At 34.2% G+C, this 22,812-nt stretch overlaps 1 protein-coding gene and 1 pseudogene across 2 annotated transcripts; both read left to right on the top strand.

Moving 5' to 3' along the window:
• Positions 1–6,876: 6,876 nt before the first annotated feature.
• LOC114293610 (putative F-box protein At4g22030 pseudogene) lies at positions 6,877–8,468 on the top strand (annotated as a pseudogene). The gene has a single exon (XR_014341125.1). The product of XR_014341125.1 is annotated as a putative F-box protein At4g22030 pseudogene (transcript).
• A 12,411-nt stretch (positions 8,469–20,879) lies between these two features.
• On the top strand, positions 20,880–22,477 carry LOC114294565 (putative F-box protein At4g22030). The gene has a single exon (XM_082888659.1). It carries the CDS (start codon positions 21,025–21,027, stop codon positions 22,333–22,335), a length of 1,311 nt encoding a protein of 436 aa, XP_082744785.1. The 5' UTR covers positions 20,880–21,024; the 3' UTR covers positions 22,336–22,477.
• Positions 22,478–22,812: the final 335 nt, after the last annotated feature.

Genomic DNA, 22,812 nt, shown 5'->3' with positions numbered 1-22,812 from the left:
AGGGGCCATTAGTACCACCATATCGACCACCATCAGTGGCACCACAGCAGCTACCATGTACTCAGCCTCCACGCCTACCATCGGTGCGTCCACCATCAGTGGCACCACAGCAGTTATCATCATCAGCTTATGAGCCATCTGCAGGTATATAAATTTGCTTTGATTTGTATGAAAATTATTTACACATACATTTATTTATGCACATTATATATAACTTGTTTATTCCCATTGTATTTTGCAGACCCTTCGACTTCTTCACAACCCACCTCAGGTTTATTTGATATGATTTGTATTCACATTATTTAAATTTGCATTTGTTTATTACCATTGCATATTGTTTATTGTTGTTGTATCTCGCAGGTCATGTTAGTTCTTCATCAACCTCGATTAGGCGTGGTAGAGGATGTGCCAAGGGCATTAAAGAGTGGGGTACTGGTAAAAAGTTGGACATACAATTTGATGAAAATTACTGTCCAATAGGGGATAACGTGGCTAAGTTAACTACTCAACTTGGCATTATTGTGCGGAATGGTAACATTGTTCCTCTTAATTTTCTTGATTGGAACAATATGCCTGATGATATTGTTGATGCTATCTGGAAGGATGTGAAGGTAAAAGTATATTTTTTTCCACAAATTCGATTTCCAAATTTGTGTTATACTTTGCCTTAAACTTTGAAATTGTGTTTTATAGGACAATTTGAATATATGTCCAGAGGAGTACAAGCCAATCTGCATGAAAAACTGCAACAACATATGGAAGGATCACAAGTACAAGATTAAGGCTAAGTATTTCAAGCCTAGAAGTTCTGATCCTAATCTGAAGGATGATGTTCCTATGCACATTGTGCCAAGCCAGTGGAACAACTTGTGGAGTATTGGCGTACTTCCGATGTTGAGGTATACAAATAAGTTATATTTATGATATGTAAACATATAAATCATATTTACATACTTACATTTGTTGAACCTGTTATAGAAAATTGCAAATAAGAACGCTAAAAATCGGCGAGCTCACGGCATAACTCATATCATAGGGCGTACTACTTTCTCTCAGATACGGCATGAGGTTTATATTTTATTGTTTTATTTTTGTATATAAATAAACATTGTATATTTGCAAATTATTTGGATTCTAATTTTCATATTTCTAAAAAAATGTAGATGACCAGTAAGGAGGAGTCTACTGATAAGATGAATGTTTGGCTTATGACACGTAGAGGAGATGACCCAGAGGTTATCCAGACCTTGGTAGTTTCCAAACACCTTTGATTGTATTTAAAGTTTATTTTTTGTGTGTCAACCATCTTAATTTGGCATATACTTGTATGTCTTATTCAATACAGGATGAGTTTAATCGTCAACTCTCTATGCTACCTGAGGATGGTCGGACTTTGGAGGCTAGGAATGCCATTTTCCATGAGTTGATAGGTCATGACAGACATGGATATTGTCGTACATACGGGAGAATTGTGCCTCGGAGAGCGGTGTATAAAGATGGTGCTGGGCCATCACAGTCAACACCCCAACCATCGACTATTGATCAGATCACGCAGCAGGTTCGTGCAGAGCTAAGGGATGAGTTGAGGGAGGAGCTGCGAGAAGAGTTCTCTACACATTTACAGCAGATGAGAGCTGAGATGATGGCCCTTGTGTCACAGGGGGCGAGTGTAGATCCCAACAGACAGGTTCCATACAAATAAAATTGTTTGATAGTTCAATTGTCACTCAAGATTATGTATAAAATTTGAATATGATTAACACATTATGCATTGACTAACATAGGTTCCTGATGCATCGAGTGGCCACCGGGCATTTAGGGAATCTGCAGAAGACGAGAATCCATATACACCACCACCAAAAGATCAGGTATAAAATGTATCTTTGCATTCTAAGCTAAAATGTATCTTTGCATTCTTTACATTCTAAGTTAAGAGACTTGTGGGAGAAGACGGGACTAGTTAGAGCCGGATTTAGTACGAAACTTGGCACACACGACCACCTAGGCACGAGAGACATGTAGGAGAAGATGGGGCTCGAATCGGGTTCCCGATTTAGGAGTTAGAGCCGGATTTCACTTTAGGCAAACTAGTTCCTTAAAAAACTTGAATTCGAGACGTTAATGCTCCAAAATCACCAAACGCGACCGCCTAGGCATGAGAGACTTGTGGGAGAAGACGGGGCTCGAATCGGGTTCCCGGTTTGAGAGTTAGAGCTGAATTTCACTTTAGGCAAACCACTTCCTTAAGAAACTTGAATTCGAGGCGTTAATGCTCCAAAATCACCAAACGAAGTCGGTTTAGCACGAAACTTGGCACACGCGACCGCCTAGGCACGAGAGACTTGTGGGAGAAGACGGGGCTCGAATCGGGTTCCCGGTTTGGGAGGAGTTAGAGCCGGATTTCACTTTGGGCAAACTACTTCCTTAAGAAACTAGAATTCGAGGCGTTAATGCTCCAAAATCACCAAACGACGTCGGTTTAGCACGAAACTTGGCACACGCGACCGACTAGGCACGAGAGACTTGTGGGAGAAGACGGGGCTCGAATCGGGTTCCCGGTTTGGAAGTTAGAGCCGGATTTCACTTTAGGCAAGCTAGTTCCATAAGAAACTTGAATTCGAGGCGTTAATGCTCCAAAATCACCAAACGACGTCGGTTTAGCACGAAACTTGGCACACGCGACCGCCTAGGCACGAGAGACTTGTGGGAGAAGACAGGGCTCGAATCGGGTTCCCGGTTTGGGAGTTAGAGCCGGATTTCACTTTAGGTAAATTACTTCCTTAAGAAACTTGAATTCGAGGTGTTAACGCCCCAAAATCACCAAACGGCGTCGGTTTAGCATAAAACTTGGCACACGCGACCGCCTAGGCATGAGAGACTTGTGGGAGAAGACGGGGCTCGAATCGCGTTCTCGGTTTGGGAGTTAGAGCTGGATTTCACTTTAGGCAAACTACTTCCTTAAGAAACTTGAATTCGAGGTGTTAACTCTCCAAAATCACCAAACGGCGTCGGTTGAGCACGAAACTTGGCACATGCGACCGCCTAGGCACGAGAGACTTGTGGGAGAAGACGGGGCTCGAATCGGGTTCCCGATTTGGGAGTTAGAGCCGGATTTCACTTTAGGCAAACTACTTCCTTAAGAAACTTGAATTCGAGGTGTTAATGCTCCAAAATCACCAAACGACGTCAGTTTAGCACGAAACTTGGCACACGCGACCGCCTAGGCACGAGAGACTTGTGGGAGAAGACGGGGCTTGAATCGGGTTCCCGGTTTGGGAGTTAGAGCCGGATTTCACTTTAGGTAAACTACTTCCTTAAGAAACTTGAATTCGAGGTGTTAACGCCCCAAAATCACCAAACGGCGTCGGTTTAGCACGAAACTTGGCACACACGACCTCCTAGGCACGAGAGACTTGTGGGAGAAGACGGGGCTCGAATCGGGTTCCCGGTTTGGGAGTTAGAGCCGGATTTCACTTTAGGCAAACTAGTTCCTTAAGAAACTTGAATTCAAGGCGTTAATGCTCCAAAATCACCAAATGACGTCGGTTTAGCACGAAACTTGGCATACGCGACCGCCTAGGCACGAGAGACTTGTGGGAGAAGACGGGGCTCGAATCGGGTTCCCGGTTTGGGAGTTAGAGTCGGATTTCGGTCTAGTCAAAATTATTTACTAAACTATCTTTCTAATTATATAGTAGTCAATTTTTTTTTTTTATTTTTCTGTAATTAAAATATTAACACCATTATATGGTTATTAATTATTTTTATCTTGTTTTTTTCAGATATTTCCTGAGTAGCAGTTTGCTTCTTGTGGAATGCGGGCGTATAAAGATTATGACCAACTTTTGTTTTTGTAACCCACGAAAGAATCAAGACGAAAACTTTTGGCTTTGATTTTGATTTATGTTATTTAAATTTGTGAACACCATTATGTATGTAGTATGCGACATTATGTAGTGGCATAATTTTTATTGTTATGAATTTTTATTTATGTATTGTTATGAATGGAACAAAATTATGAATTTTCATTATTTGTCAACTTTTGTTTATGCATGTATTTATATTATTATGTAATTTTTAGATTTTTTTTATAGTTATTTTTCATTTAATACAGGTTATTTTAATTTTTTTAATAATTTCCCAATCGGTTTTTTTTTTTTTTTTTTGAGACGGCATAACAACCCGTCGCAAAAAAATTCTATGAGGCTTTTGCGACGGCAGCCATACTGTCGCAAAAGCTACACAATGTAATTGAAAATAAAACCTTTAGCGACGGCTCAAGTTGCCGTCGGCAATAGTATCAGCTACGACACTTTTAGCGACGGCATTCTTGCCGTTTCAAAAAACTTATTTTAGCGACGGAAATACTGTACCGTCGCAAAAACTCAGATTTTCTTCCATTATTGGCGACAGAATATTGCCGTCGCAAAAAAGGCAGTCTCCCGTCGCAAAAACAATGGCGACGGCACTTACCGTCGCTAAAGCCCTTTTGCAACCCCCTTTGTCGCGACCCCCACTTGCCGTCGCAAAAAGCCAAATTACCGTCGCAAAAAGTATTAGAGACGGCGTACGGACCATTTGCGACGGCGTTTTGCCGTCGCAAAAAACACTTTTTTTTGTAATGGTGGTGGTGATAGTGGTAGTGAGTTTATAATAGTATTTTATAAATTCAGTCAAAATTAAGTAAGTTTGATATGGCTTAAAATTTTCTTAAAATTTAACCTATTTTTTAAGAGACATTTAAATTTTTAAGTAATATCAATTATGATTATCAAATGTATTTAATTGCTTATCAATTAATACTTTCAGTTTTAAGAACTGAATCATATGATCAAACAAAAGAGCATTTTTCTATAAAACAAAATAAATAAATAAGTATAAGTTATTTTATTTTCTTTTTCATTTTCTTTTTCTTTCATTTGATAAATGCTAGAAAGAGAAATATTCACCTTGCTTGTTTTCATTTTTCAAAAAATACTTTTCAGAAAATTCTACTTTCTTATTTTTCGTGTTTTTTTAATTTTTACTGAATTTTTTTAATATTTTAAGTAATTTTTTTTACTTTTTAGACACACCTAACATAAATATACCTAAAAAGTAAAAAAATTGTAAAAAAAATCTTTTAAAAATTCACTAAATACCAAAAATATAAAAAAAAATACAAGAATTCAGTACATTTTTTGTATTTTTATATATTTATTAATTTTTTAAAGTATTTTTTCACAAATTTTTTACTTTTTAAATACATCTAAGTACCATAAAAATAAAAAAAAATTAAAATTTAAAAAATATTCACTAAAAATAAAAAAATAAAAAAACTAAAAAAATCAATTTTTAAAAAATTTAATCTAAAAAACTTAAACCAAACATTTTAGTTAAAATTATTTGTGGGAAATCAAACCCATAACACTCCCATGACAAGGACATCTTGCCATCCTCTGTACAATCTTTCACATTAAACAAGCACGCAGATTTTACGAGATTTTTTTAGAACTCCAAATTTTTATTTATATTTCCAAGAAATTGCGGACAAAATTTACATTTATATTAAGATAAAAATAAAAGAAACACATAAATTATTATGTACAATTATTACAAAAAGTTAAGGTTTTAAACTAAAAATTAGGGATAAAATTATTTTTTAAAAATCAAATATTTTTGTTATAAAAAAGTGACATTATTATATTTTTAGCAATAAAAATTAGATATTAGTAATGAATTATTATCCTTTTGAGACTAAATTTTTTGTCTAAAAAAATCAACCGTTTAGATACCAAATTATTTTATTGCTAAAAGTCTATTTAGTAGTGACATTTTCAAAATTTTGTTACTAAAAGTCTTATTTTTAACTTTTGGAACGACTTTTTAGCAACTATCTCCACAATGATAGAAATTTGTCTCTAAATGTATTTTGCAACAAAATTTTCATTTTTAGAGAATAAAAAATTTAGTCTCTAAAACTCTTATATATTATATCTTAAATAACAAAACTAAAATGTACAAAAATACAAAATTTGCATGGTCATGTGGTCACGTTTAGATTAATATAGTTATGTTTTGGTAAATTGGTAAAAAGTTAATTTTTTGATTTTTTTAATTTTTTTGTGAATAAAAATTATGAAAAATGATGTGACTGAAAATGAGTTAAAAATCTGCTTAAAGTTGATAATTTTGAATACGATTCCGTTGTCATTAATGTTAAACGAAAATGACTGGTAGTTCGAAAAAAGTGGCCCGATTTTAGCTCGAATTCGAATTCGAAGACAGAGACAGTGGAGAAAGAGGGAGAGAAGAGAGGAGGAGAGAGGGAGAAAGAGAGAGGAGGAGAGGAGATCGTCGCAACACCACCGCCGTCGCCTCGCTGCCGCCGATCGTCGTAGCACCAGAGATCGTCGCAGCACCACCGTCGTCGCCTTCGGCCCCGCCTCCGCCTCCTCCTCCCCCTGTGATTATGCCCCCTCCAGTCCTCCTCCTTCCTCCTTCTCCTCATTCTCTTCTCCTTTGCTTCTTCTCCACCCTCCTTTTTCTTCTTCTTCTTCTTCCTTTTGCAACAAAAACACAGGAACAAAAAAAAAAAAAAAAAAGAATACACCAAAACGACGTCGTTTTGATGTCGAGCTAAATTCGAGCCAAACTCTTTCAAGCTACGTAGCGAGATCGAATGCTAAATTGTGTTTGGAAAAAGCCAAAGGGGGATCTCAGCTTTTGGTTTGTTTGGCCATTTCAAGGTCGGTCTTGGTAAAAGTCAAACAAACGGTTTCTCAAATGGTAAGCTCAGAAAATCCAAAGACTAGGAAATGGTCTAAACTTTGTACCCGTTCAAATAGTGTTGAACTCCAACCTCTATATATATACACCATGTAACACTTCTCCATTGCAATTCACTCTCTACACTCTTCAAATCCTGTAAACATATCAATACCCAAATAAGCAACAAGAGATATTCATACTCCCAACCCAACTCCTTTTTACCATTCAATAGTTGATAGATTTGCCTACAGATCCAATCTTCTAAAGACTAAACATGGCCACTTTTCGAGCTTCAAGTTCGATGAGTTCATCATCAATTTCCTCATCTTCGTGTTGCCGAAGAGAAATCATCAGAGCTACGATCAACATGCCAAAGATTCAGAATAGTACTTTCTCTCTTCCCAACCTCACAACTAGAGATTTGGTGGAGCAATTGAAATTGACAAATAGTGGTTACACAAACACAACCACTACCCATATTCAAAAACTTCCCAAATCTCCTAGCAATAGTCCCAAGACTTCTCCCAAATATGATTCTAAGGTTTCAGATCCCGTGGCGATAGCGAAGCTGTACGCGATCATGGAGGCTGTTGATGATAGAGTGGAGATGCACAAGAATGTTGGAGAGCAGAGAAGCAACTGGAATAGCCTACTCTTAACATCCATTAATGCAATCACTCTCACAGCTTCAACAATGGCTGGTATTGCAGCTACTACAAGTGCAAGTGGCACTGGCCCTCTTGCGGCGCTAAAGCTCTCTTCCACTTTGCTCTATTTGGCAGCTACTGGGATGTTGTTGATCATGAATAAACTTCAACCATCGCAACTCGCTGAAGAGCAACGAAACGCTGCAAGGTTATTTAAGCAAATTCGCGAAGAAATTCACACAACAATATGTATTGGAAATCCATCCAATAAACAAGTTAAGGATGCGATGAAGAAAGTTTTGGCACTTGACAAGGCCTACCCGCTTCCTTTACTAGGCGTGATGCTCGACAAATTCCCAAAAAAAGTGGACCCTGCCACGTGGTGGCCTCAACAACAACGAAGACAAGCGAAGGGACTTGGAGGGAGAAATGATAAGAATGGTTGGGATGCTAAGTTGGAAGATGAAATGAGAGAGATAGTTGGGGTTTTGAACAGGAAAGACAAGGAAGACTACTTGAGGTTGGGTGAAAAGGCATTGAAACTCAACAAAATCTTGGCCATTTCAGGACCTTTACTAACAGGTCTTGCAGCTATTGGTTCTGCATTTGTGGGGTCTCCTAGCCATGGATCATGGGCTGTGGTGCTTGGAGTTGTTGGAGGTGCTTTGTCGAGCATCGTCAACACATTAGAGCATGGTGGGCAAATTGGGATGGTGTTTGAGATGTATAGAAGCAATGCTGGTTTCTTTAAGCTCATGGAAGAGTCTATAGAATCAAATTTGAAGGATAGAGAAGTGGAGAGAAGAGAGAATGGGGAATTGTTTGAAATGAAGGTGGCTTTGCAGTTGGGTAGAAGCTTATCAGAGCTGAAGGATTTTGCAGCTTCTTCTTCAGTGAAAGGGGAGGCCATGGAAGAGTTTGCAAGCAAACTTTTCTAATTTTGGCAAATCTTCTTGTAACATATGTAACCACTAACTCTAGTTGTTTGTAGTTTTTGTCCATAGATTGCTAATTAACTCCCTTCATTTATTCAATGAGAAGGTAAATGAACATATATATTTTTTCTGAAAATTAAATTAGTCCATTATGTTTCATATAGCATTTGCTAATGTGCATGGTATTGTGTTGACTGAGTCTATTAGCACAACATGTTCAGAAAAACAGAAATGATTGGCTATATATCAATTTCTTTTTTCCTATTTTATATTAATGATTAGATGAGAGGACATTATTGACCTTCATTATTTACTTAGAGGAGTATTATATATTATCTCAATATTTTATGGAAATATCATCTTGGTTTAGAAAGGGAGAGAAAAAAGAAAAGAGAAAGAAAATAAAAATGAAATATAAGTTGCTCTCTTGTCTCATTTTGATAGTCCCTTATGAGACTTTTAACTTTAAAGGTGACATACAATCAATACACTTGAATTTAGCTCTTTTACTCTTATTTTTTTTTAATATATTTTTTATCAACAAAGTGAAAATTTCATTAAAAGTATGAAATTATAAGTATAGGATGATGCAATCCATCAAGAGAGATTTAGACAGTAAAATACTCTTACGACTGCTACACGCATTTATACAATCAACCCATCGGCCTCACGATTTTTTTGTTTTGTTGTTGTTGTTTGTTTTTTTTTCTTTTATACAAAAATTTAACAATTAAGAAGAACTTAACTACGAAACAAACAAAAAAAACAAAAAGTATGTAACCCCAAAGTGAAACCACACCCCAGACAATGAATCACCCAAAATTAGACTGCTCTACTCCTAAGGCACAATCACACTACTCCCAAAGCACAGTTCAGTGTCTCCCATGGTTGTCCCCTCCACTGGAGTTCATCCACATTCACCTACGCTTGTCACTTCCGCTGGACTCCGCCGGACTTCACCCACTTCATGGCCGAAGTTTCCTTGCAGTACCAAGACACCCACGGTGAAACAACTTTGGCCGAACACTCACATCCACTTCCATGACAAATCAAACAAACACTACAAAGTAAAAAATACCTCCTCTACACCACCTCCCACAAAAGCGAAGCTTCTGAGAACCACCAACACCAACACCTCTCATGGCCAATGAAAAATCCACGGCTAAAAGACCCAAGAGTTGAACAACAAAACTCACTCTATAGAATGTAATTGCCAAACACCCCCATGAACAGCAACTCTCTCTAGAATGAAATCACCGAACATCAGAGCTACATCAGAGTACTTGAGCCAAACAACCTCCTCTTAGTCGAACTAAACGCCGACCTCTGCAGATCTGAATATAGTTCACCCCTCAAACTCCCACTCTCAAAGGAGCGCTCAAATCCCGAATGAAGTTCCTAAACAGACCCAACCCCCCCTCAAGGATGAAACCCACTCCTTAAACACCCTAGAGAATTGAAAAGGATTTGGAAAAACTATGGGGATTCAAGTTTATTAGAAGAAAAACAACAATTACACACAAAAGAGGCGAGACCAGCTGATCGCTATGGCCAAAGGCAATGGTTGGCTGGTGAGACCCATGATGGAAGTTTTTAGAGAGAGAGAGAAAGATAAAGATTTTAGAGAGAAACCTATGACATCAACCTGACATTTCTTCTACTCTTATTTTAAAATGGAAAATGTTTGGAATTCCCACGTAAGAGGACCGCATGACGCTCATTAATGTATTGATTATTGATGTATTTGAAATTTTTTTTAAGAGTTGCGTTTGACAGTAATATGAATAGTTCAGATCATTTTGAAGATTGTGAAGGTTATGTTTTGTGAGAGTCTCTATCATTACTGTTTTAAAATATATTTATTAGGGATAATTTAAAATTTTGACTTTTTAAAATTCACATATACTTTGAAACATTCAAAAATGAAATAATAGCGAAACAAAATTGTACGGAGAGTATTTTTTTTCCTTCCATTTTGTCACCAAACATAACCAAAATACAATAAGTTTTGTACATAATCTTGAATCTTTAAAATAGTAACAAGTCAAAGTATTCATTTTGTATCTAGAATACAGATTGAGAGCTTTAATTTTGGAGTTTTGAATAGAATTCTAGTGATGTGGTAAGGAATAGGGTTCATATGTGATGTGATGTGTGTGTCTATATTTTTATTTTATTTTCTTTTATTATCCAAAAGACAACTTAAGAAGGGGGTGAATTAGATTTTTATAAATAAAAATAATAATAGCCTAATAAAAATTATGACTAGCACAATAGATAAATATAGTTAATGAAATAAAAATAATTAAAAAAAATGTGTTCTAACAACTATGTCAGTTAATGATTTTAGCATAGTGAAAATGTAAAATATAGTTATGGTAATTTAAATAAAATAAAGAGATAATGGAGAGAGAGACAAACAAATTTATAGTGGTTCGATTTCAACTCGGCCTACGTCCACTCCTCAAGCTTCACTTGAGATTTTCCACTATGCTTTAGCTGCACAGGGGTGTTAGCAACCTCTTTACAAATGGAACAATCCTCCACGAATTTTACACAGACTTTCTAAGTCAAGAACACTGAGTGTACTGCACTCTTACAAGGTTGAAAAGAATGTGTTTTTGCTTTCACAAAAAGCTATAAGAATTATCTCTCAAAGATAGATATAAAAATAAAGCTTTGAATTTTTCGTAAACCTCACACAAGAAAGATGAACTTAATACTATAAGGCTTAGTGTATAATTTCTAAGAGATGATGTAAACAAAAATTGAATAACACCTTTTAGAGAATTTTTCAGAGAATAGATGTGAGTGATTATAGATAAAAAAATATTTTTTGATTTTTTGTAACTTGTTTCTATTTGAAGCTTTGGTATATATAATGAAACTTATAGCCGTTTATAGCCGTTGTATTCATTTGAATTTATAGCCGTTTATAACTGTTGTATTCTATTATTACTAATTTAAATATCTTCCACTCCATCATTAATATTGAACCTTTTGAACCTTTTGAACTGCTGCTGTGCTGGGCTGTTTGAACTCCTGTTTTAATCAAATATTAAATACATTCTAACAACATTTAGGATAAAGGTCTAGGTGAGAAGTAATGGGACAAAATAAATTTTGATTCTATTTTTCTCTTTTAAATAAATCATCAAAATAAATTTTGATTCTATTTTTCTCTTCTAAATAAATTAAAAACATAATTAAATAAATCATCAAAATAAATAAATCTAACAATCTCCTCCTTTTTATGATGGCACACAATAATGTTTTGATTTGATTTGGGAGTAAGAAAAGCTCCCCCTCAAGTCATGCTCCCTAAATTCATTTCTAAATACATAGGTTCGTACATGTGTAATAAATAAATTTTAATTAGAGACATGATATGAGACTAAGATATTAAACTATAAATACATAATCATCAGATTAGTTTTCAAATAATATCATAATTTCAAAATAATGCTATAATATATAATATCATAACAAAATAATACCATAATACATAACATCAAATAATACCATAATTTAAAAATAATACCATAGTATATAATAGCATAACAAAATAATACCATAATACATAACATCATATAATTTCTCCCCTTGTGACATTATCAAAAGGAAATCATGGGTTAGAATCTGTAGGAGGAGAAGGAAAATGATAGTGATAAATGGCATTAAAAAATAGAGAATCAAAACATATATACATATATTTATATATATATGATTCGCACGCGTCTCTTTTTTTTTCTTCGAAAATCGCGTTGGACACGTGTTCTCGCTTTTGCGTTAGCCGACTGACAAAAGCGAGACGGGTCAATCAGTCAATCAGCTGCCTCGGCTCTCTTTCTCTCTCTTGTCGTCTTCTCCTCCGTCTTCTTCTTAATTACTCTCTTCTCCTTCTTCTTCCTCATTCGCTTCGTGAGAGAGATAAAATAGAGAGACTAAGCAAAGCATAAAGGCTGCCAAAAACGACTCTCCTTTCGATTACATCTCTCTCTCCTACTATGTGGCCTCGTTCTGTCCCCTTACTCTCTTTCCGGACCTGAATGATCCCGTAAGCGTTACTGAGCCGAGTGTCCCGGCTTCTACTCTTCCCAACCTTCATATGTTGTCGATTGAGCAAATAATGGCAGCTCAATCAGACATTGAAGCCAAACATTTCACATTGACGTCCTGTATGGAGACGGTGACTGCAGTCACAAAATTGGCTTACCGATTGCAGAACAGGACGAGTGAGTTCCATCAGCTCAACGCCCAACACGCTCTTCTCCAGCGCATGTACAAGGACGCACGAGCAGAGATAGGCGCACTAAAGGCCGAAAATAAAGAGCATAAACGGAAGATTACCTCCATGGCCCGATTTGGAGTAACGTCGTTCTTGCCTTTTGATAGTCGGCGGGGAGTGCTTGCTCTCAACGAAAGCACAGGGCCAGGGACGTCAAGCGTTGCCCAAGGTGATAAAAAGAAGAAGAGAGCGGTGGAAGAGGCGAGTAAGTAAGATCAACGTAGGGCTAGAAAAAAATAAAGGGTTTGTTTGTTTGTTTTTTTTTTAATGTTTATTTTGATCAGCGTATGGCCGTAAAAAAAATAAAGGGTGTTTTTTTTATGTAAATATTTGTATTTTGATATTTTTTTTGTTTTTATGTTTAAATACTGAAAAATAAAATTAAAAAGCAAAAAAAACAAGAAAATTAAGCCCAAACAAAAACTAATAATGAGAAAAAAATAAATATAAAAGAAATTAAGCGTAATAGCAAAATAAATAAAATAAATTAAAATAAAATAATACTAGCAGAAATTAAACTTAATAGGACGTTGGTGTTGCTGGAATGGCAATGCAAAAAAAAAAAAAATACCATGAGGGTTTAAAAAAAAATCAATGTATGCAAAGTTAATTTTATCTCAAGATGCAGAACCAAAAAAAAAAAAATTACACAGTTGAGAATAACAAACTATTAAGGAGAATAAATGTATGAAGAACTTGAGAGCATTCAACTGATATAAATGTTTCCATATCAATGTAGTAATACACATATATCATTTTAACAAAAATTCAAGTTTCACAGTCATAATAAAACTTTTTAAGTAGAAATCGACATTCCAAGCTCGCCACGAATAAAATTGAAACGATCCTCGCTTAGGGGTTTTGTGAAAACATCCGCCAATTGCTTGTCTGTGTTTACAAATTCAAGTACAATATCCCTTTTTTGAACATGATCTCTTAAAAAATGATGTCGAATTTCAATATGTTTTGTTCGTGAGTATTGAACCGGATTTTTGCTTAAATTGATGGCACTAGTATTACTACATGTAATAGAGCTATGACCATAATGCAAATCAAAATCCTCCAATTGTTGTTTCATCCAAAGTATTTGGGCACAACAACTTCCGGAAGCTATATATTCAGCTTCGGCCGTTGATAAAGCAACAAAATTTTGCTTTTTGCTAAACCAAGATACTAATAGTTACCAAGAAAGTAATAAGTGCCACTGGTGCTTTTTCTATCAAGTTTGAAACCGGCAAAGTCGGCATCCGAGTAACTAATTAAATCAAATGCAACACCTCTAGGATAAAATAGTCTTAAATTTTGAGTACCAACAAGATATCTAAACATTCTTTTAACAGCACTGAGATGTGATTCCTTACGATTTGATTGATATCTAGCATACATACAAACATTAAACATAATATCGTGTCTACTTGCAGTTAAATAAAGAAGTAAGACGATCATACCTCGATATTTTGTTTGATCAATGGACTTAACTTTTTCATCTTTGTCTAGCTTAATGGATGTGCTTATAAGTGTTCCAGCTATTTTTGAGTCATACATACCAAACTTTTTGAGTAGTTCTTTTGTGTACTTAGCTTGGTTGATAAAAATTCATTTCTTACATTGTTTGATTTGAAGCCCAAGGAAATAATTTAGCTCCCCCATCATGCTCATCTCAAACTCAACTTGCATATACTTAGAAAATTCCTTACACAAAGTTTCATTAGTAGCACCAAATATAATGTCATCCACATATATTTGCACAATAAGTAAATCATCATTTTTAATTTTAATAAAAAGTGTTGTGTCAATCGTTCCTCTAGAAAAAGTATTTTCAATCAAAAATTTACTTAATCGTTCATACCATGCATGAGGTGTTTGTTTCAAACCATATAAAGCTTTTGATAATTTAAAAACATGATTTGGAAAAACATGATCTTCAAAACCTGAGAGTTGTTTAACATAAATTTTCTCATTTATAAAACCATTAAGAAATGCACTTTTTACATTCATTTGATAAAGTTTGAAATCTCTAAAACATGCAAATGCAAGTGTTCTAATCTAGAAACCGGAGCAAAGGTTTTATCGAAATCAATACATTCTTCTTGATTGTATCATTGTGCAACAAGTCTAGCATTGCTTCTTATAATTGTGCCAGATTCATCAAGCTTGTTTCGAAAGATCCATTTGGTACCGATAATGGTATGATCTTTAGGTTTTGGCACAAGTTCCTATGCTTTGTTTCTCTCAAATTGGTTAAGCTCTTCATGCATAGCTATCATCCAATGTTCATCAAATTCAGCTTCTTGAAAGTTTTTAGGCTCAATCTGTTAGAGAAAAGCCAGATTACTATAAAATGTTTCTAAGTGAAGAGCGAGTTTCGATACCTTTTGTAGGGTTACTTAGGATTAAATCCTTAAGGTGATTATGAACAAATTTCCATTCTCTTGGCAAATCATCATTGTTTCCTCCTTCATCTTGAGGTAGGAGAATAGGTTGTTCAATCTCTTTGTTCAACTTACATGGTTAGTTCTCTTCTTTGTAGATACTTGAATCTTCCACATTTGGTTCCAAATCTATATTATCACTAACAATTTGCTTTTGAGTAGAGATGTTAGTTTCATCAAATGCCAAATGTATAGATTCTTCCACAACAAGAGTTCTTTTATTAAAAATATGATAAGCTTTGCTAGTTAAGTAATAGCCAAGAAAAATTGCTTCATCAAATTTTGAATCAAATTTACCTAAGTTATCCTTATCATTATTATGCACAAAATATTTACAACCAAAAACATGCAAGTGACTAATGTTGGGCATTCTATCATGCCAAAGTTCATAAGGAGTCTTTTTGAGAATAGGTCTAATTAATGCACGATTTAAAATATAGCATGCTGTGTGAACGGCTTCGGCTAAAAAATATTTAGGAATATTATTTTTGCAAAGTATTGTTCTACTCATCTCTTCTAACGTTCTATTTTTCCTTTCTACTACACCATTTTGTTGAGGGGTTCTAGGTGTTGAAAAATTATGTCCAATACCATGCTTATCACAACACAATTCAAATTTTTCATTTTCAAGTTTTCTACCATGGTCGGTTCGAATATTAGTAATAAGAAAGCCTTTTTCATTTTGAATTCTACAACAGAGTTTTGTGAAAGAAGAAAATGTTTCATCTTTGTGTGCTAAAAACATAACCCATGTAAATTTTGAATAATCATCAACTATGACAAGACAATAATCTTTACCACCTAGACTAGATATCCTTGAGGGACCAAATAAATCCATATGCAATAGTTGTAAAGGTCTAGTTGTGGAAATATGAGATTTTGATTTAAATGATGTTTTAGTTTATTTTCCTTGTTGACAAGCACTACAAAAATGATCTTTTTCAAATTTAATTTTTAGAAGTCCAATAACCAAATCCTTTCTCAAAAGTTTAGCAATTAAATCTATATGAGCATGACCAAGTCTTCTATGCCATAACCAACTATTTTCATTATTAACATATAAACATTTAACATCACTAGTATAGAGATCATTAAGATGAAAAACATAAAAATTATCATGGCGATTACCAACGAATATAGCTTTATGATCATTTGTGCTTTCAATTACAATGTGATTTATCAAAAATAACTTGATTACCTTTATCACATAATTGACTAATACTAAGTAGGTTATGCTTAAATCCATCAACAAGTAAAACATTTTCAATAGAAGGGTTAGGAGAAATACCGATGCTACTAATACTGATGATTTTCCTTTCTTGTTATCTCTAAAAGTAACAAATCCTCCATCTTTCAATGATAGTTTAGTAAAGAAGAATTTATCTCCGGTCATGTGCCTGGAACATCCACTATCAAGGTACCACTTCCCTTCTTTAGCTTTGGACTTAAAGCAAACCTATAAGATGACAATCAAATGTTGGTTTTTGGTACCCATAATTTCTTGGATCCTTCTTGGTTAGTTTTGTTAGATCTCTTAATAATCCAAATCTTTTTAATTCTCATGATCTTATTTTTTTTGAATGGACAATAAGATATATAATGACCTTTCTTTCTACAATAATAACAAGTAATATGAGGGTGTGTCATGAGAGGTGCATTTTCAAAAATTGTGTTGAGATTCTTTTGTTTCTTAATAGGGTCATATCCAATGCCCGTTTTATCGAAAACACATCTTTGATTTCCAAGAAGCATGTTGAGATTATTTCTACTTTTTACAAAATTTTCAAGTGTTTTTGTTAAATCATCAACATTATTTTTTAAAGCAGTTTTCTCATGAGAGATGGTGTCAAAATCATTTTTCAAAACAATTTTTTCTTTCTTTAATTCTTCTACATTACTAGTTAAAGACACAACAGGTTTTTTTAACACATTATTTTTTGCACAAACTTTTCTAAATTCATCTTGTAGTTCATGGAATGTACTTTCAAGTTCTTCATAAAGAGTAGTTACCTCATCTTGAGTAGAGTCTTCATCTTCAAGAGCCAAGAGACACAAGTTGGCTATTTCATGTTCAATTTTCATCACTTGAGCTTTCATCTTCACTTTCTCCCCAAGTTGCTACCATGGCCTTCTTGTTTTCTTTTGTAGTCTTTTCCATGGTTTTTTAATTTTGGACAATCCATCTTCATATGTCCAGAATTTTTGCACTCATAGCAAATAATAAGTTCTTTCTTGTTATCTTTGTTATGCTCTTTCTTGAAATATTTTCTTCTTCCATAATTGTTTTTCTTGAAGTGCTTTTTGAGATTTTTACTAAACATGGTATAACTTTCATTCTCACTGGAGTTTTCATGTTCTTCTTCATTTGATGAGGCTTTGAATGCAATTTTACTTTTCTTTTTGTTTTCAACATCCTCATATCCTTTCATGGTGATCTCATGAGTCATAAGGGAACCCATAAGCTCATCCAATCCAAGTGTGGAGAGATTTTTGGCTTCTATAATGGTCGTAACCTTTGCTTCCCAATTCTTTGGTAAAAACCTAAGAATTTTTCGTACCAACCGACTCACTGTTAGTATAAGTTTTGCTAAGAGATTTCAAAGATTTTACAATTTCAATAAATCTAGTAAACATACTTGAAATAGATTCATCAGAGTTTATTTTAAACAATTCAAAACTATAAACAAGCATATCAATACGAGATTCCTTCACTTGGTTTGTACCTTCATACGTTACCTCAAGTTTGTCCCAAATTTCTTTTGCCGAATCACAACTTGAAATTCTATTATACTCCTTAGAGTCTAATCCACAAACAAGGATGAGTTTGGCTTTAGCATTGGCTTGCAATAATTTATGATCTCTCTCATCACATTCATCTTCAGTTTTAGGTACACTAATATTGTCTACTAATTTGGTAGGAATTTTTAGACCTTTGGTGATAATAATCCACATGGCATAATCAGTGGATTGTAGGTATAGGGTCATCTTATCTTTCCAATGACTATAGTTGTTTCCATCAAACAATGGTGGGCTATTTGTGTCTTGTCCTTCAGCTAAGGTTGCCATGGATCGAAACTCCTAGATGGTTAAATCTAAAACAAGAGTCTAGGCTCTGATACCAATTGTTACCCAAAAGACAACATAAGACGGGGGAGTGAATTAGGTTTTTACAAATAAAAATAATAATACCCTAATAAAAATAATGACTAGCACAATAGATAAATATAGTTAATGAAATAAAAATAATTAAAAAAATGTGTTCTAACAACTATGTCAGTTAATGATTTTAGCACAGTGAAAATGTGAACTATAACTATGGCAATTTAAATAAAATAAAGAGATAAGGGAGAGAGAGGCAAATAAATTCATAGTGGTTCGGTTTTAACTCGGCCTACGTCCACTTCTCAAGCTTCACTTGAGATTTTCTACTATGCTCTAGCTTCATAGAAGTGCTAGCAACCTCTTTACAAATGGAGTAATCTTCTACGAATTTTACATTGACTTTTTATGTCAAGAATACTGAGTGTACTACACTCTTATAAGGTTGAAAAGAAAGTGTTTTTGCTTTCACAGAAAGCTACAAGAATTATCTCTCAAATATAGATATAAAATGAAGCTTTGAATTTTCTGTAAACCTCACACAGGAAAGATGAAATGCTATTAGGCTCAGTGTATAATTTCTGAGAGAGGATGTAAACAAAAATTGAATAACATTTCTTAGAAAATTTTTCAGAGAATAGATGTGAGTGATTATAGATCAAAGAATATTTTTTATTTTTTTTTGTAAATTGTTTGTATTAGAGGCTTTGGTATATATAATGAAACTTATAACCATTTATAACCGTTGTATTCATTTGAATTTATAGCCGTTTATAGCTGTTGTATTCTATCATTACTAATTTGAATATCTTCCATTTGAACGTTTTGAACCTTTTGAACTACTGTTATGCTGGGTTGTTTGAACATTTATTTTGGGCTGTTTGAACTCCTGATCTAATCAAATATTAAATATATTCTAACAACATTTAGGATAAAGGTTTAGGTGAGAAATAATGGGAAGAAATAAATTTTGATTCTATTTTTCTCTTTCAAATAAATCATTAAAATAAATTTTGATTATATTTTTCTCTTCCAAATAAATTAAAAATATAATTAAATAAATCATCAAAATAGATAAGTCTAACAGTTTTTGTTTTTGTTTTTCTTTTTTTCTGTTGCTACATCATTAGAGCACTATTTAAAGTTCCAAAATTAGAGCTTTCTATCAATGTTGTTGTTGTATCTATTAGTTATAACTATTAAAGAAGGAAAAATATAGACAATTTAAGTACTTTTTTTTTTTTTCTTTATCACTGTTAACAACCATCTCTTTTTCTTACCGTCATCTATCACCACCCTTCCTTTTTCCCAATCATTGCTGAATTTACACTTCTAGTGGCGGTGGTGGTAGTGATAGCGATAACAATGGTGGGGGTGGTATCATGGTGGTGGTAGAGGTGATAGTGGTAGTAATAGTGGTGGTGGTGGTGATAGCGGCAGTGGTAGTGATGGTTTTAGTGATGATAGTGGTAGTAATAGTGGCGGTGGTCTTCTTAGTGGTGGTGAGTTTATACTAGTGTTTTATAAATTCAGTCAAAATTAAGTAAATTTGATATGATTTAAAATTTTCTTAAATTTTAGTCTATTCTTTAAGAGGCATTTAAATTTTTAAAGGATATCAATTATGATTGTCAAATGAATTTAATTGATTATCAGTTAATATATATAATTTAAAGTATTGAATCATATTATCAAACGGAAGAGCATTTTTCTATAACCCAAAATAAATAAGTAAACAAGTATAAATTATTTCATTTTTTTTTCATTTAATAAATGCGAGAACGAGAAATATTAAAATTATTAGAAGGGAATCAAAACCACGACACCACATGACGAGGACATCTTGCCATCCTCTCTTCAATCTTTCACATTAGGACAAGCATGCAGATTTTACGAGATTTTTTAGAATTCTAAATTTTTTATTTATATTCCCAAGAAATTGCGGACAAAATTTACATTTATATTAAGATAAAAATAAAAGAAACACAAGAATTATTATGTACAATCACTACAAAAAAAAAATAAGGCTTTAAAAATTAAAATTTAGAGATAAAATTATTTATTAGAGACTAAATATTTTTGTTGTAAAAAGTGTCATTATATTTTTAATAATGAATATTGGACATTGATGATTAATTATTATTCTTTTGGAATCAAATTTTTTGTCTAAAAAAAGAAACGATTTAGAGATTAAATTATTTTATCTCTAAAAGTCTATTTATTAGTGACATTTTTAAAATTTTGTTACTAAAAGTATTATTTTTGACTTTTCGGAATAATATTTTAACAACTATCTCCACGATGATACAAATTTGTCTCTAAATATATTTTGTAACAAAATTCACTTTTAAACTAAAAAATTTGGTTTCTAAAACTATTATTATATATCTTAAATAACAAAACTAAAATGTACAAAAATACAAAATTTGAATAGTCATGTGGTCGCTTTTTGATTAATATAGTACGAAACTATATTAAAGTTGATAATATTGCATAGGTTCCGGTTGTCGTTAACGCTAAGTTCTGTTTGGGAAAGCCAAAGGGGATCTCAGCTTTTGGTTGTTTGGCCATTTCAAAGTTTTACTCGTTAAAAGTCAAACAAACGGTTTCTCAAATGGTAAGCTCAGAAAATCCAAAGACTAGGAAATGGTCTAAACTTTGTACCCGTTCAAATAGTGTTGAACTCCAACCTCTATATATATACACCATGTAACACTTCTCCATTGCAATTCACTCTCTACACTCTTCAAATCCTGTAAACATATCAATACCCAAATAAGCAACAAGAGATATTCATACTCCCAACCCAACTCCTTTTTACCATTCAATAGTTGATAGATTTGCCTACAGATCCAATCTTCTAAAGACTAAACATGGCCACTTTTCGAGCTTCAAGTTCGATGAGTTCATCATCAATTTCCTCATCTTCGTGTTGCCGAAGAGAAATCATCAGAGCTACGATCAACATGCCAAAGATTCAGAATAGTACTTTCTCTCTTCCCAACCTCACAACTAGAGATTTGGTGGAGCAATTGAAATTGACAAATAGTGGTTACACAAACACAACCACTACCCATATTCAAAAACTTACCAAATCTCCTAGCAATAGTCCCAAGACTTCTCCCAAATATGATTCTAAGGTTTCAGATCCCGTGGCGATAGCGAAGCTGTACGCGATCATGGAGGCTGTTGATGATAGAGTGGAGATGCACAAGAATGTTGGAGAGCAGAGAAGCAACTGGAATAGCCTACTCTTAACATCCATTAATGCAATCACTCTCACAGCTTCAACAATGGCTGGTATTGCAGCTACTACAAGTGCAAGTGGCACTGGCCCTCTTGCGGCGCTAAAGCTCTCTTCCACTTTGCTCTATTTGGCAGCTACTGGGATGTTGTTGATCATGAATAAACTTCAACCATCGCAACTCGCTGAAGAGCAACGAAACGCTGCAAGGTTATTTAAGCAAATTCGCGAAGAAATTCACACAACAATATGTATTGGAAATCCATCCAATAAACAAGTTAAGGATGCGATGAAGAAAGTTTTGGCACTTGACAAGGCCTACCCGCTTCCTTTACTAGGCGTGATGCTCGACAAATTCCCAAAAAAAGTGGACCCTGCCACGTGGTGGCCTCAACAACAACGAAGACAAGCGAAGGGACTTGGAGGGAGAAATGATAAGAATGGTTGGGATGCTAAGTTGGAAGATGAAATGAGAGAGATAGTTGGGGTTTTGAACAGGAAAGACAAGGAAGACTACTTGAGGTTGGGTGAAAAGGCATTGAAACTCAACAAAATCTTGGCCATTTCAGGACCTTTACTAACAGGTCTTGCAGCTATTGGTTCTGCATTTGTGGGGTCTCCTAGCCATGGATCATGGGCTGTGGTGCTTGGAGTTGTTGGAGGTGCTTTGTCGAGCATCGTCAACACATTAGAGCATGGTGGGCAAATTGGGATGGTGTTTGAGATGTATAGAAGCAATGCTGGTTTCTTTAAGCTCATGGAAGAGTCTATAGAATCAAATTTGAAGGATAGAGAAGTGGAGAGAAGAGAGAATGGGGAATTGTTTGAAATGAAGGTGGCTTTGCAGTTGGGTAGAAGCTTATCAGAGCTGAAGGATTTTGCAGCTTCTTCTTCAGTGAAAGGGGAGGCCATGGAAGAGTTTGCAAGCAAACTTTTCTAATTTTGGCAAATCTTTTTGTAACATATGTAACCACTAACTCTGGTTGCTTGTAGTTTTTGTCCATAGATTGTTAATTAACTCCATTCATTTATTCAATGTAAATAGAAGGTTAATGGACATATATATTTTTCAGAAAATTAAATTTGTCCACTGTGTTTCATATAGCATTTGCCATGTATTGATTAAGCTAGGTTTTTTAGCAAAACATGTTCAAAAGTGAATTTTTTAATGATTTTTTTCATAAATATTATGCTGTGTAATTATATTTATATTAAGTGTATCTATAAAGTAAAAAATTTATAAAAAAATTCACTAAATACAAGAGATGGGTTAGGAAATAAGTTGAACACTCTACATCGTCTTTTTAGTACTAAATCTTTCACATTCAACCTTCTCCTATTAAATTTAACTTAGGCTTAATTTTTTGTGTTATGTTCCTAGATTCACTTAATTTTCAAAGGGGAACTTGGGTTTATC

Source organism: Camellia sinensis, chromosome 9 (assembly GCF_055761805.1).
Source record: "Camellia sinensis isolate YWXY chromosome 9, ASM5576180v1, whole genome shotgun sequence".
NCBI lineage: Eukaryota > Viridiplantae > Streptophyta > Magnoliopsida > Ericales > Theaceae > Camellia > Camellia sinensis.
This window is presented reverse-complemented; position numbering and strand designations above follow the sequence as displayed.